Source organism: Muntiacus reevesi, chromosome 5, assembly GCF_963930625.1.
Source record: "Muntiacus reevesi chromosome 5, mMunRee1.1, whole genome shotgun sequence".
In the NCBI taxonomy this organism is placed as follows: Eukaryota; Metazoa; Chordata; class Mammalia; order Artiodactyla; family Cervidae; genus Muntiacus; species Muntiacus reevesi.
The window spans coordinates 114,292,230-114,308,683 of NC_089253.1; the positions used below are offsets into that span (position 1 = coordinate 114,292,230).

The 16,454-nt window shown below is 47.7% G+C and overlaps 1 protein-coding gene across 2 annotated transcripts in view; it reads right to left on the bottom strand.

Annotated features, from left to right (window-relative positions):
- SMYD2 (SET and MYND domain containing 2) overlaps positions 1–16,454 on the bottom strand; it is a 50,815-nt gene that overhangs the window by 9,204 nt on the left and 25,157 nt on the right. Inside the window, exons 1-6 of one of the 2 annotated variants that reach the window (XM_065936221.1) lie at positions 13,490–13,610; positions 13,100–13,210; positions 10,417–10,477; positions 9,579–9,703; positions 3,997–4,064; positions 1,152–1,254 (exon numbers count right to left, since the gene is read on the bottom strand). In XM_065936221.1, coding sequence (XP_065792293.1) covers positions 1,152–1,254; positions 3,997–4,064; positions 9,579–9,703; positions 10,417–10,477; positions 13,100–13,210; positions 13,490–13,600 — 579 coding nt within the window. In that variant the 5' untranslated portion in view covers positions 13,601–13,610. Of the gene's footprint in view, positions 1–1,151; positions 1,255–3,996; positions 4,065–9,578; positions 9,704–10,416; positions 10,478–13,099; positions 13,211–13,489; positions 13,611–16,454 lie in introns of those variants that run through there. The other variant, XM_065936220.1, reaches the window with a different exon arrangement.

The window sequence follows — 16,454 nt, forward strand, 5'->3', positions numbered from 1 at the left end:
ACAGTAGTGTTAGTCGCTCAGTCGTGTCCATCTCTTTGTGACCCCAAGGACTGTAGCCCAGCCAGGCTCCTGGATCCATGGAATTCTCCAGGCAAGAATACGGGAGTGGGTGGCCATTGCCTTCTCCAGGGGATCTTCCCAACCCAGATTACTTAAAATGAAATGTATTTAAAGGGATTACATTGCCTAAAAATTCAAGTGTCTTGCTGTGGACATCGGGATTTATTTTAAGAACGTATAGCACACGTCTGGCAAGGGCTGGTCAGTGATCTCAAGGGGAGACGCCTGACGCGGTGGTCGTGGAGCCACATGGCGCAGGATGGGAGAAGGGGTGGCGCAGGATGGGAGAAGGGGTGGCGCAGGATGGGAGAAGGGAACCGCCGCGCAGGCTCGCCCCCTGCCCCGAGGCTGCGGAGGGAACCTCGAGGCGGCCCTGGCCGCAGACTGCCTCTCCCCACGCACCAGTGGGCATCCCTGGTCGCCAGAATTCCACCCCCAGGAAGGGAGCTGGCCCAAGCGCAGGTGAGCCCGGGCTGCGATGTGAACGCGCCGTGTGTCATCCGGAGCTGTGACGCGTTAGCTGCTGCTGGCTGCTCTCCTCTTTGGGGGGAAGAAAAACAGGCCGAAATTCATGAATCAAAAGTAAACTCCATTATTTGGCAATGGAAACTCACAGCCTCGAAGGTTTCATCTTGGTCATTTCGGCAATCTCGTTTCTCTATAAATCTCTGTAAATCTTTGTGAGGAACTTTAATCGAATTTCATCTTCCTTGGTTTTTTTTTTTTCCCCTTGGCCACAGCTTCCCAGGTGGCGCTAGTGGTAAAGAACACATCTGCCATTGCAGGAGATGTAAGAGACGTGGGTTCAGTTCCTGGGTGGGGAAGATCCCTTGGAGAAGGGCACGGCAACCGACTCCAGTATTCTTGGTAGAGAATCCCATGGACAGAGGAGCCTGGTGGGCTACAGTCCATGGGATTGCAAGAGTCAGACAGACTGAGCAACGAACACTCGCTCAGTGTGGTGGACATGGACATGGTGAGCACGAAATGGGAGCTGAACGTGTGGACTCCACGCCACAGGTCTGATCCTGAACCCTGGAGGACCCGAGGACAGTACCCACCGCCACAGCCACCCTCAGCCACACACTCACCTCCTCTCCCGGGTGGATTTCCTGCACAGCTCTGACTTCCGCCAGGGTCCCCTTGTAGGTCACAATGACATTGGGGCAACAACTATGATTCATCAGTGCAACACTGTCAATCAGAAGAGAAAACCCAACATTCTCAGGAAGGCAGATGGACTGTTCAGTAACTCCTTGGCCACTTACTTGCTAAGTTATGGAAACTGCATCTTTGCAGGACATTAAAAAAAAAAACACAAAAAACAATTAAGAGCTGGCCATCAGAGTCTAAGAGGTTGTTCTGCATGCACTGATGATAACAAGATCTAACATCTTAGATTTGAACAATACTGAAAAGTGAAATCTGCAATGCAAAAGAATGATAGGTAAGCCAAAAACGAAGCAAAAAATAATAACACATAATAAAAGAGTGACAGCAACAAATGCCTCCCTGTTAGATGCAGGACTCAAAGCTCAACACCCCCAGTGAACTGCTCCTCCACCAGACACTGTGCAAGACAAATGGGCTGTCGTTGCCAAGCAGGTTTTATATCAGAGGATGATTTCTAACATGCTGTCTTCAGATGTTGAGAAATCGCCACCGTGGGAGACGCTGGCTTCTCAAGTGAGAGTGTGGGATCCCCCGAGAGACCCGGAGGGGCCCGCCTGACTCTCTACAACCTCCATTTCCTCGTCCAGAAAATTGGGCCACTGGTCGCTCCTGCTGCTTGCGGGCCACTTTACAAGGGACGGTGGGGACAGACAGTCGCCTACGCGAGGGCTTTGAGCTTTCTGGTTCTATCAAGGTCAAAGTTCTGAGAACAGAAATTTCTAAACTACAGGGGAAGAGTGCTTGATCTCTGAAAACGCTGCCTTTGAAATCACAATGTTGATATGATTCTCAGCAAAAGGAATTTTCCCCCCCAATTAAAACTGGAAACTGGGACTCAGAGGGGCACTCAGATCCACGCGCATAGTGGCTCTGGGGGCCGGGGTCACCTGCCTGAACCCTCCACGACCAGAACCCGTTCTCCTGTTTGCTCCGTGAATATTAAAAAACAAGAGGCAGAAGGAGTCCCCCAGCTTGCTGTGTCTGGGGAAGCCACTGCTAAGAGTCTCCGTGAAGGGTGTGGCTGGCCTGGGGCCAGACATGCAGGGGTTTCCGCTCTTGTCTGCCGGAAGGGTCGGAAGGGTCGTCTCCACCCTACTTCCTGGCCTACCTGGCTTCCTGGAGAGTCACGCACAGGGAATCAGGCCCTCGGAAACGTGATAAACAGACGCACCAGACATTGTTCTCAACACTCTGTTGTTGTTGTTTCAGTCGCTTAAGTCGTGTCCGACTCTTTGCGACCCCATGGACTGCAGCCACCGGGCTCCTCTGTCCATGGGATTTCCCAGGCAAGAATAATGCGCTGGGTGGTCATTTCCTTTTCCAGGGGATCTTTCTGACCCAGGGATCAAACTCCTGCATCGGCAGGTGGATTCTTTACCTCTGAGCCACCGGGGAAGAAGTATTAAGTAACCGAGCTCAAAATAGACCACTGGCTATCTTTCTCTTGAAGGCAGGGGAGCTGCCCGAAGGCAGAAGACCTGACCTAACTCATGCTCCGGGTGCTGTGTTCTCGTGGCAGCCGCTGGGGTGAAGCCTCACACACCACCACGCTGAGCCTGGCCTTCGCTCTTTCAGATACAAGAGAAGACATTCTGGGGCCCATTTCAGGGCTGAAGTGGTCAACGCAAGCCGTCTAAAGAGGTCTAGTCACCTTTCTCTAGTTCTCCTTCCTTTTCTCAAGGGCAAAAGTCCTAAAGAACCTATCCTGAAACCATTTCTTCCCTTACTGTCGAAATTTCTAAACACAGACAATTTTGGCCATGGAAACAGTAATATGATGGGAATACACTGTTTCTCTGGTTCAAGAAAGCCTGTGTAGCTTCTCAAGAGACATAACACCTGAACAGAGCTTTCTCTTTTGGACCCATATGATGCCAGAGCCAGGCAGCAATAGACGTGTAGGCTTCAAGTGCCATCCATGGCCAGCACACGGGTGTTAAGGGTTTCTGGCGACTGCTCCAACCTAGAGGCAGAGGTGCCTGTAGTTTATATTAAGCGACATCACTCTAGACCAAACTAATCTCCAGTGTGGATGGGCTCAGATAGGGGGTGCTGGAAGGGCTCCTTTGCTCCATCTGTGAAGGTAGGGCTTGATGTTTGGCACTGAGGTATTGGGAAACTACCCTGTCCATTAAACAGATAACAGTAAAGTCATGCCTGGCAGGGCTGTAAGGTTAAAGTCAGAGCTATAATGATCTCCACTGGTCAACTGACTGGCCTTTCTTGAATTACTTGTATATTCCTGAGGTTAAGAAAAATCCTATAGGTCTTTGAAATTTATCCCTAGTTCACTACTTTAGCATACTGTCCTTCCAAAAGGTGCTGTTTCTATACTGGTTTATTTCAAAAAGGACAGATGGGGAAGGAGCTTATATAGTCTCTACGTACATCTACAGTCAATTCCTGGCAATTAATGGTTCCCTTTGAGTGAAAGAAACCCAAAGGTTTCCAGAACCACAGCTATGCAGAAAAGCACATTTCTCAGCAGGGCCTGGGTTGTTCCTTCTATGCACACTCTGAAATATTCTTTAATAACAGCTCTCTACCTAGCAGGACTTAACAAGCAACTGTTCTCTTAACTACTACCTTCAGATCCTTAAATGCAGGGGAAATATTTTGAAATCTGGCAGAATTAAAAAGGGGATTTAATTCACTCAGAGTTTCATGTCTGCCACATGCAGTTAGGGAGGTTATTGAAAATTAAAAAAAAAAAATTCAGTGTTAAATAAGTAAAAAGGAAAGATGAAGTCACACTCAGCCTACTCAGGAAATATTGCTGATCCCAAATGAGAAAGTTCTTCATCTTCGATTGTGAAGCCATTACAGTTAACCTGCGGTGAGAAAGGGGAGAGAGAGGGGAAAAATGAGCTAAAGCTTCTTTCCGGATAGAAATCACCTCTTTAGTTTTGACGGTTAACAAATGAGCTGGGATGATGTTTGGTTTAGTGATTGGAACATCTTTCTTTTGAACAAGGTATCCTACGTTCAGACCCTACTTACCGATCGGTCTCACGTGTAAACAGATACCAGCTGAACTGTCAAGTCTGAAGCATCTAGTCCAGCCCACCTGCCCACCGTGGCTGAAGGTCACAAAGCGCCACTCAGGTTCTAAGGACGCAAGCCTGCAGACCTGCATGGGAGTCAGGACATCTGCACTCTAACCCCAGTTATGTCCCAGATCTGGTGTGGGATCTTGAACCCATCACTGTGTCCCTTCAATGTGGTTTTCTTCCACTAAAAAAAAAAAGCCACTGAATCTGGTACCTCGCTCATAAGGTGAGGTGGTAAATCTGAAAGGCTTTACACAGCTAGTCTAACTGCTATCCATCCCCTTGAGAGGCAGGAGGACCAAGACCCTGAATCCATAGAGCTGCGAAGGTCCTTTCCTGCCTCAGACACATCAACCACTGGCCCACCTGCTCACCTGTGGTAAGAAGTATTACCCTGAAAATCACCAAGGGCAGCTCTCAGCATCCTAGAAGTCAAGCTGAGAGCTGGCGGGCTGAAGATGAAGACTATACATCTCCAGTTTTAGGCTGTTCCATAAACTCACTCTTTGCACATTCACCGAGGAAACCTTATATGCTGGGCGCTCTGCAGAGAAGGAAGACCAGGCCAAATCTGCACCCTCCAGGAACACCCAGGCGACTGGCAGACAACTCGGTGAGGGTTTTTCATTTGGACCTACAACTTCACAGCTGGAAGGACACCCCGTCCCTTTACTTCTCAGATGATGAAACTAAGGTCAGAGAAGGGCAGTGACTCGACCAAAGCCAGCAGCAAAGGCTGAGAGCCCGCTCCTCCTATGCTATGAGGCTGTCTGTGAAGTGTGCAGGCTGAACGATTCCACCCCGGGACTTGGAGTCAGGCCCTGCCCCACCAGACACACAGCACGGCTGCATTTTGGGCCAATGGACGAGCTTTTTGAAACAGTACCTGCTGAGCGCTTAGTCCAGCACTGGGCTGGGTGCTGCATGCTGATCCTCTCTTAAATCTTCAATACTATCCCATTTTACAGATGGGGAAATTGAGGCCCAGGGAGGTCAATGATTAAGTAATTCAAGGCCATATAAGTAGCAAGTGGCAGAGAAGGAGTCAAAATTCAAGCTAGGCATTCTGATAGCAAAGCTGTCAGAAACACAAGTGTTTCTTTTCACTATACCATGCTTCTTCTAAAATTGTTCTGATCTCTGATTCTTCTGGTTGCAATTTTACTTAAAAGCGAAGGGTCAGTGTCAAAGGCTTAGAAATTTTGGTACACAGAGAAGTAAATGCTCCGATGGGTTTGACTTACAGCTTTTACCATTCGATACATTTACAATCAGTATTTACAATTTTCAATACAAAAACAGACGACTGCAGTGAGTAAAACAATATACAGTCTTTGGAATCCTGAGGTATCGGGCATTTTTATGTAGAAGACACAGCATACTATTTTTTGTGCTAGCCTGAGATACTCTAACCTCTTCTGTCATTGGGACATTCACCAACTATCATTTACCAGGGACTGTCAACCAACATCGGGTTAAGAGTAAATTAGGATTTTCATTCATTCAACAAAATTTACTGAAGCCTGAACTATGCGTGCTGCATCCAACTAGGTACTGAGGAATCTATACCCTCAGTATAGATTCGGATTGGGATACTAACATGCCTCAGCAGTGTCTGGTTCCCACAGGACAACAACAAGTTCTGCCAAGTGGGAGAAGGCGTGGGAGCATTTAGCAATTTTCACGACGGATCTCGGGACTGGCAGTTCCTGACTAGCTCTGAGGGGTGAGGGTACGAGACATTCTCCTTGCTTTGTAATCTCTTCCTCTACATGGACTGTCTGTAATTCCAAATTCCTTCAGGCTTGAATGTTACACGCCCACTGGTCCCTTTATTCGCTCTCTCCTGTCCTCTTACTGTGAGGGAGAGTGCGTTTCTTCACCGCAGAGAAAGACTCCTGCGAGCGCAAGTGTCATCACTGTTCCTCTCGGGGAGTTGGCGGTGATGTTTAAGCCTAATCGCCTAGCAATTTGCCTGCCAGCTTTCCCTCCCTTCTGAAATATCCCTAGGGAAGAAAAGTGAACTTGCCTGTTAAGAAAGATGCATAGGCCATCATCCTTTTTTTTTTCCTGAGTCAAATCGGGCGGAAGTGCCTTGCTGAAGTTATTCTCATAATTAGCATTTAGACTAGACATAGGCTGCACACCAAAAATACATTTCCCAGCCATGCATACGCTCCCGGTGATTAAATGCACCTCGGCGCTGCCGACGGAGTGCAGTCACCTCCTGCTGCCAGCTGCTGCCGGCCAGGAGTTAACCCACAACAGCCTCCCACGGACCAGAGAGGCCAGGTTCGTGCAGGAGGCTGGAGGGGCGGACGTGCAGCCGGGGCTGAGCAGCAGGGCCGGGGGGCCGGGGCTGGGACGGCGCTTTCCACTTGCGCTTCCGAGTTTTCTTTGGGGATACCGAACGTCCTCTTGCAAATTTATATGTGAGAAGAGACATGAATGTGCGTGTGTATGTACATCGGTGTGTACGCACACCGCCTCAGAGTGGATGTTATGACTTGATTAATATGAAAGTCAAAGTCGCTCAGTCGTGTCCGACTCTTTGCGACCCCATGGACTACACACTCCATGGAATTCTCCAGGCCAGAATACTGGAGTGGGTAGTCTTTCCCTTCTCCAGGGAATTATATCTCCATTAATTATATTGATTAATATAAAGTCCTTGAAAAAACTAACTACCTATATATTTACATATGTGTGTGTGTGTGTATCTATCTCCTTGGATACTCTGAGTCAGTCCAAATTTCTAGGACTCTGAGTCACTTCCAGCACAAATATAACACTTCTATTTGTGACAACAAAGGTCTGTCTAGTCAAAACTATGGTTTTTCCAGTAGCCTTGTATGGATGTGAGAGTTGAACCGTAAAGGAGGCTGCACGCCGACCATTGATGCTTTTGAACTGTGGTGTTGGAGAAGATTCTTGACAGTCCGTTGGACTGCAAGGAGATCCAACCAGTCCATCCTAAAGGAAATTAGTCCTGAATATTCATTGGAAGGACTGATGCTGAAGCTGAAACTTCAATACTTTGGCCACCTGATGCAAAGAACTGACTCCTTGGAAAAGACCCTGATGGTGGGAAAGATCGAAGGCAGAAGGAGAAGGGGACGACAGAGGATGAGATGTTGGATGGCACTACTGACTCGACAGACATGAGTATGAGCAAGCTCTGGGAGCTGGTGATGGACAGGGAAGCCTGGCGTGCTGCAGTCCATGGGATCACAAAGAGTCAGACATGATTGAGAGTGAACTGAACTGAACTGATTTGTGACATCATGTGCCTTGATTTTTGGTAAATATGGTCCCATATCCACTATGTCAACATTGAGAAGGCCCATCAGCATGCGCTACTCTGTTGCCAGCAGTGAAAAGATTCCTTATGTTTACTTCATCTCTCTTGCTTTCTCAAAAAACCATGCCTCATCTAATCCAGAAAAGTCATGTATCCAATTTTTCTAAAAATGTAGTAAGAGAAGTCAATTTCTCCACTGTGTATACTCAAATCCATTGCCTTAGAATGGGTAGGGAAATATGCTGTAATCCCAGGATAATATAATGAAATCAGGAAGGTTTTTCATTATGTCTAATTTAACACTCATGACTTGAACCCATTTTTCTTTCACTGAGAACAGCATTTTTTTTCTGATTATGACAGTCACATAACAGAAATATAGCCACATAAAATAAAGTCTATCAAGGAACTCATCAAACTGTTCACAGTGGTTCTCACGGGGGGATAAAGTAGGTCAGTGAAAGGTGAAGACTGACCTCTTTCTTTACAGGAGCGATTTTAAAGTGGGAGAACTATGGGTGCTTTTCATCTTTTCTTCTGTTTAGTATGTTCTTAAAATTACACATACTCACTGTAGATAATCCAGAAAAATCACCCCCAAAAAAGTAAAAATTTTCCACGACTCATGAGATAACTAATGGTGAACTTCCACAAAGTAAATTTTCATATCACACATTTTGCCCCTGCTTTTACACTTGATGTTATGTCATCAGTGTTTTACACATCTTCGCTCTTTGAAATATAATTTATAAAGGCTACATAAACTTTAATCAAAAATCTAAGCCATAATTTACCAAATGACTACTGCTGACCATTTATAACATGTATTTCCTTTTCTTTTGTTCCCGTTTCTTTTTGTTTTCATGGTTTTAAAAAGAACCACACAGTAAACAATTTGCATGTCAACTTTTGTCCATAATCTCTGACTGCTTCCTTAGGATAGATTCCTAAAAATGGAATTAGTGACGTAGAGAGTACCTAGATGATGCATACTCTATTCTAAGCCGACAGTGTTTAAGTATCCACCCGAGCTTTTTTTCCCGTCTAGACACTGAAGGCAGGGGAATGTAGTGACTTGTGCCCACAGAACAGTATTCCAGTGTTTCTCCTCCTGCAAAGGTCACCTTCAACTACACATTCGGCTTGTAGGGGAAAACACAAGGGTATGTTAGGGAGGGAAATCCGATCTGGTAAGTCATGCCAGGAAGAGCCACCCTCACAGTAACAGGAAGAAGGATGCGGCCAGACGGGTCCAGCCAAAGGGTGCTGACCGGACTGTCTTCTGTCCTAGCCATGTCCAGCCAGGCCGCAGCCTTTCCAAAAGGCTGGGCATCAGTTCCTTAGCGCCTTTAAGTTGCTCTTGTCTAGAAGTCTAATTTTTTTTTTTAATCCTATCTGATTTTGGTAAACCTAGGCTTCCAGTCTAAACAGGATTACTTAGCAATCATAGGGAAAGACCTACTGTACCTAGACCCACTCATACTCCTCTCTGTGATGTCTGTTCTTCCTGGCCATCTGTATTTGCCTCTGCTTTATCAACACAGTGTTGGTAAGAGTGAAAAAAAAAAAAGAAGAGTAAAGGAAAAAAAACACAAAAACACGATCCACTACTGTCAGATGGAAAGGTTTAAGAGAAGAGTAAAATTGAATGTAGGAATCTCAAATGATCTTTTCTATCCAAAGACGTTCCAGTCTGCCCCAGTCCTGGCACTGCGGCACGGGCAACTCTGTTTTCATAAACTCTTTCTGCAGCAAGAGGCACAAGGAGGGTGGACTTCCTATGCTCCAGTATCAATGAGGGCCAGCACAGACAGGACCCTGATCTGCTCAAGGTCACCTAGCAAGCGTAGGCAAAACATGGACCAAGAGATCAGGAACTGTATCAGGGAGACGCCATCATTCTGCTTTCATTCATCTTCACCAACTATGTGCCGGGAGAGGGACGCTGGCAGGGGAAGGCTAAACCAAGTGTCACCGGACACTCGCACGCTTACCTGGGCAAAGAGCACTACGAGGCAGTCGTTGGCGGGGAACTCAAGGTGCTTGGAGTAAAAGTGATGGAGAGCAGCGATGTCACTCTGAATCAAATCCCTCTTCTCATTGTCTAATTTATCCAGATCTGTGGATAAACCAACCATTATTCAGCAGGGAGAAAACTCTGGATCTCTAGCTATACATTCTTTCAGTGCTATCAATGGCATAAAGGGAAAGAAAACAAACACGTGGAGCCCCCAGGAAATATTATCCCTCCTCCCTTGGTCTAACTGATAAACCCTAGGGCAAAAAGAGCATATGCCATTTCTGCCTTCTCTTCCTCTGACAAATGGAAGTCACTCAGGACCGGGAATTTCAACTGGCTGTTAACGATGAGGTCAGGAATGAGTGGCAGTGACTGATAACCAGCCTCGGTCTAGTCAAGGGGCCCCCAGTTGGCCCAGGAGTCTGTGTCATGATGGAGAAAGTGGACAGCCCCTGATTTAATGCCTCTCAGTAAGGACACCAGCTGTGTACAGGACTGCAATTCAGCGAAGATCCAAAAAATATTCAACATGCCAGGAGAGCCAGCAGGAGACAGCTCAGGATGTAATAATTCATCCTGCAAGTTCCCACTTCCCCTTAATTATTTCCTAGCAATCCTGTCAACTGGGGAGGGGGGGAGGGAGAGTTATTATCCATTTTTCAAAACAGCATACAAGTCAAAATAAAAACTGATAACGATAAAATCCCCATCACCATGAAGAACCCAGCTATCCCTTCCTTCTTTCAATCCTGTCTAATCCACAGAAAATGTGTGGCTGAAATAATTTCTCAGCCAGTCACAGACAGACTTACGTGACTCAAACTCCTTCACGGCTAACAATTTCTCTGAAGGTGTTCTCTCTGGGTGGATTTTCTAGTAATTGGGGAAGAAATCACACAGTTACAGATTTCAACGACTTGTGCAAAAAACAGCGCTTTCACGCTTATGTCGACATGAAGAAAAAGGCAACAGTTCTAAATGAAGTAAAGAGCTAGCCAAGGAGCCTGCCATTTGGGCTCTGAGAGCATTTGCCCAAAGTCCAAACCCAAAAGACTCTTTTGAAAAGCTTTTAAAAGCATCGGCTGCGTTACTAACACCCTGATAATGCTATGCACACAGTAGGCTCAAAAATGCTTGTCATGGGGAAGAACAGTGGCTAGAAAACAACTTTTTAGGGCCCCGACTTAAAAGGACCGAGTCTACAGATGAGCCATCCCATTTATTATCTCTCCTTCTAAAAAGGAACAAAATCAAACCCCCCATCCATTTTACACTTTCTTTAAGCATAGGCTAAAATGATCTCAAATTCCGCGTTTCAAAAAGAACACTTTTGGTTGTATCCGTGAGCCCAGATTCACTTGAAACGTGTTGCCGGCTTTGTTCTAGACACCCCAAGAGGAGCTGACAATAGTAAACCCGCCAGGCTTTGAGAACATGAATAAACTTGGTGTTGACAAGAGTTCAAACGCAGAGCTCAAGAGCTGGCCCAAGGCCGTGTCTTTGTAATCGGGCTATTCAACTTGAGGATACAGGTGGTCCACCCAGGCGTGCTCACCTCCCTAGTTAACATGTTACGCTTCCCCTTGGTAGTTGGGTAGCCTGTCCCCTCGAATCCTTTGCAAGCGACTAGAATACAAATGGCCTGTTTTTTTAATCATCAAGCCCTACAGAGATGAAAAGATGGCCAGGTAACTTTTTATTTAATAGACTATTAGTGGTAGCAGTAATTATAATAACAGTTGAATGAAACTGGTATAAACTCATCATAGCTTTCAGACTACCCTCCTGGTGCCAAAACATTTCAGTAGTTCTTTTTTGGAGTGGAAATCTTCCCATTCACAGGATCCATTTCTATAAGATTAGGAAGTCATTTTGCCTGGGAAAACTTTTCATTCAGAAAAGGGCACCAGCTCCTTCTGAATTCTTAACCACTACACTTTCAACAGTCTCAGGAGATGGGGCTGGGGGAGAAACAGGAGACTGGTCACTCAATCCTCGCAAGATGCTTACGGATCGAATCTGATGACTTATTTACCCTGGCATCTTGGTGGCTCAGTTGGTAAAGAATCTGCCCACAATGTGTGAGACCCAGGTTCGATTCCTGGGCCAGGAAGATCCCTTAAAGAAGGAAATGGCAACCCACTCCAGTATCCTTGCCTGGAGAATCCCAGGGACAGAAGAGCCTGGTGGGGTTACAGTCCATGGGGTTGCAAAGAGTCAGACATGACTGAGCAACTAACACACACACTCACCCAGTCACACCATTTTCTCCTCCCCTTTCCTTCCGACCAAGTACTCAGCCTGTATTTAAAGACAACCGTGAGTAAGGAACCAAAAGTTAACCTCCTCCAGCGAAAACAATTCTGACTTTTCGGTCCCACTCTACAGGCCAGCCTTGAATGCCTCTGGTTACCCTGAGCAGGCGAAGTGGCATTTCAGCAAGCACCTGACCCAGGCTGAACATAACAGAACTATGACCTCAGAGGTTGGAAATGTTCTACTTCTGTTTACGAGGTCGAGGAGCCTAACTTGGTCTGGGGACAGATATGAGCTGATCATTATGATCACGTTTGGTTTCGATCAAAAAAAAAAAGAAACAAAGTTCTAAATGGAGGGAGGTGAGGTAGGGAAAGATAGAAAGAAGAGGCAGATGAAACTTCAGCTTTACGATTTACAGTATAGAGGCCCTGCGCGCAGCTCATCACTGGCAAGCAGCTCTGTGGACATTCGCCTTCAAAGCTCCATGCTGCCTATTTCACTGTGTCACAAGGACACGTCCTATGGCATTTTCCTCCCCTCCGTTTGGGCTGGTCCTGTCGAGATCAGGCGTCTTATTACCATGCAATCAGCACGGACTGAGCCAATAAGGGGTCAGGACAGCAAGCCCTGGTTTCATCTTTGGAGGAAACTGTTGATGGCCACATTGTTCCCACCCCACCTCCCCGGCCTTGATTTTTACTTTTCCACTCCTCTCCTTCCTCTCCCTGCCGGCGCCATGCTGGTTCTCTCACCCCACTCCCTGCCCGCCGAGGCGGGGCAAGTATGGAGATGCTGAGAAGCAGGAGCCAGCCCTAGGACAGGGCGTGAGGGGAGGTGGCAGGGGCGTGCACGCTGTAACAGAAGGAAAGAGGGGACCTCCCAAAGCTTTGAAGGTCAGTCTGGTTCCCTAGGACGCTCTCATTACCGTCACTCAGGTTTTCATGCCCTGAGAGGCCGTAATTTTCTATGCAAACCTGTCTCATATAAAAGCTCAGAACTTAACAGCAGCGGATACATTCCTGGCCTGGGATGAGTGACATCCTAGCTGCACAAGGCAGACAAGCAGCTCACTCCTGGAGCCTTGCTCTCATCTCTGTTCACAGGGACGTGATGGGAAATGCGGTCCCAGAAAGCTGAGCAGGAGATGATCACCACGGGTCACACTCACTCATCTTCCTGACCTCGAAGGAAAAAAAATAAAACAAAACACACTTGAACCTGATCCCAATTCCTCACCTGTTTGGCCAGAATCCTTGCTGTCAGCCTTACGGTCTCGGAGGGATTCCAGTTTTCCCCAAAAACAACCATGGGAGAACATTCCAGCTTGTGCATGGGCCAATCTTCTCTCTGGGAAAGTTAATAAAAATATATTACACACACACATTGCAACAAAGTTCGAGACAAGAGGATGCAGTAAGTTCTCCTAGTTAAGGTCAAGTGAAATATGTTTCCTTTTGGAAAACAGGATGGTGCTCACAAAAGTTAGAGATGAAAACATCCTTTAAGACAGATGTGGCTGTATGACCTTGACTCGGGCCTGGCTGAGCTCGCTGGCAAGGGAAAATCTGCTCTGTGTGGTTTCATCAGGCATCTCACGCCCCTCACTATTCCGAACGACTTGCACACCTTTGCATTATCTGTGGACGCTGTCATGTTGCTCCCGGGGTGAGTGACTTGGGCATCAGCCGTGGGTTTGGCTCTGCTCCCTACAGTTCTGATCTGGCTCTGTTCCCACATCAGGGCAAATAACCAAGACGTGAGGTCCACAGCACCTCGTCCCCTTCTATAGGTGATAAAATCCTGCCAGAGACAAGGGCTCGGTCAAGGACCCGCGAAGAGTCTGGCCAGGGCAACTCTCGGGCATATTTAGGAACACGGACTCCCTGAGGAGTCACTGGATAAACGAGGAAAACAGGACTCCTCTCTAACGCCTGCCTTGATGCTTTCTGCCCCAGGCTGCGGGGTGAAGGGTGTGGGCTCACTCCGGGAAGGGTGGAGAAGGCTGGGGAAGGAGGAGGGTGGGGTGTGGGGGGGAAGGGACGATGCTGGTGCTGGGTCAGTGGGGGCTGACTGGGAACTGGCTGAACCGCACGGGCTCTGATAAAAACCAGCTGCGGAGGCGGGGTGGGCTGAGCAGATGCGGGAGTGGACTCAGCGGGAGTCTGCAGACACTCCTTGCTCCAACAGGACTGGGTACCATCGTGGTCTTCCCTCCGCCTCTCCTGACCTTTCCGATGCTCAGGCCAGAACCCTGGAGACTTCCCGGCCGCCTCTCTCTCCCCCACACTCCACGTTCACCTCTCTGGCGAATCCATCCTGTCTGCCTACGGAATATGCCCAACCTCTGATCATTTCCCACCTGCCACCTTCCCTAGTGGGCGGCAGACCCTACACCTACCCCATGATGGCTTCCTCTGCCTCTCACCTGGACACCTGCTTCTGCCCCCCTTACCCCCCACCCCACCCCCAACTCCGCTCCAGAGAGCAACCAGAGTAATCGATTCTGAAAAACACAGCTGAGATCCTGCACTTCACGGCTCAGCACGCCCTAATGGCTTCTCCTCTCAGAGCAAAAGGCCAAGTTGTAACGATGACTCACAAGGCCACCCGTGGGAGGAGCTGACTCTCGGCTGCTCTGAGCTCATCACCCCCACCACGCTCCCTCACCTCACTCCACCGGGCCACCAGGTCTCCTTGCTGCTCCCTGGACTGACCACACTTGCTCCTGCCTTGAGATCTCTGGCACCTGCTGCATTTCCTGGCTAGATGCCTCTTCCCCAGACATCCCGTTGGCTCCCTCCCTCCTCCACGTCTCTGCTCTGATGCCCCCTTTCAAGGTACCCTCCCCAAACCAGCACTCTCCCCATCACTCTCCCTTCTCCTTGCTTTACGTTTCTTCTTAGTACTTCTCACCACCTGACATATTTATAACACATCGATTAGTTGTTTGGTTTACTACGTTTTCCCCCCGCCCCTACTATTCATCTGTTTCAGGTAAATCTATTATCCCAGAACCTAGAACTGTGCCTGACATTCACTAGGCACTCAATGAAGTTGTTGAATGAACGAAGATGTCTCCCTCCCCACTGCCAAAAAGAAAGACATGCTGTCACCTAACGATTGAACGCAGCCTCCGTGGCACAGACCCTTGGCTCAAGCTCTGGGCCAAGGCGTGTTCTGCAGAGTTAAATAACAGCGTGCCAAATATAACCAAGAGCAAGGAGAGGCAGAAACGACAAGATATACACCAGGGAGAAGAGGATCTGTTTTTAGCCAAAGCCTAAAACGAGAGCTCAGTGACGAAGCAACGAGGTAGGGACAGGGAGGTCCGGCTCCCAGCAAAACTGGCTCCCCACACAAATGCAAAGCAAAAAGGGAAAGACAAGGGCGTTCGGCCTTGGGGCATCCGAGGGACGTGAAGACCAGCAGCTGGGGACAGACGGGTAACTGACATCTATGAACACACACAGGAAGTTCACTGTGACCAGAGCAAAGATAAGAAAAGGTGTTTGCATGGCCTTCAACACGCTAGTTTCCTGAAATACAGGCGCTGTGTTTGGTGTTTGACACTGAGCTCTGGTGAGAAAGAAGTTGAAGATGAACATTTCTTAATATGACTTCCATGTTTTTAAGACAACTTAATATCGAATTAATATGAATATAATTAACACACAATGCTGACATCTATTGATGTTAATGTTCTCCAGGGAAGAGAGCCTAACTCCAGGGCACGCTATGGGGGAGAGCAGAGTTCTATCCAGCAACAGGAGACTGGCCTGGGGCTCGGGGAGACCTGCATTCTCACCCCGCCCTCCAGGGAAACAGCTATGTCACACCAGACGGTCCTCTTAATCCCTCTGCCTGTGTATCCTCGGCTGTAAATAACATGATCCCTAAGTTACTTAGCAGGTCCGGAATTGCGAGTCTACGACTGTGCGCCTTCCAACAGTGATAATCAGACACAAAGCTTGAAGGCTACCATGATCAGGCATTCATGCAACCACAAAGGGTCGTCGTGAGGAGCCAACAAATAAGCCAGCCCACCAGAAGCACTCAGACCAGGGCCTGGCACACAACCTGCTTCCAACAAACGCTGGTAGCTGTTCACATCCTGGCTCCCTCATTCATTCAATAGGCCCTAGAGGACCCCAGAGGCACGGATGGGAGATGGAGTCTTTGACTTCAAGTAGTTTATGACTATATCAGACCACCAAGGATAGCAAGAGCACCTGGAATGTATCAGAGACCCACACAGAGCAGCGAAATCAGAGAGCTGGGTAAACGCAAGGACCGGCAGAATCACGTGAAGTTTCAGCAAGGGAATTTACCAGATGGTAAGAAGTTTTCCCTTTCTGTCAGAAAGTGGAAATGTCAGAGACATACACCACAGGGGCACTACTTAGCTTCTAGTTTTCCTCAAAATTTAAGCTGTTACTCCTTTCCTGATTGCAATCTTTATAAAACATAATGCAAATTCAGACAGATCCCATTTTCTAGGAAAGTAATATATACAATATATTACAAACAAATGCACAGGAAGGATTCAGAAAGACACATGCCCAAGTGTTATTAGAGGTTTTCTCTGGAAAGA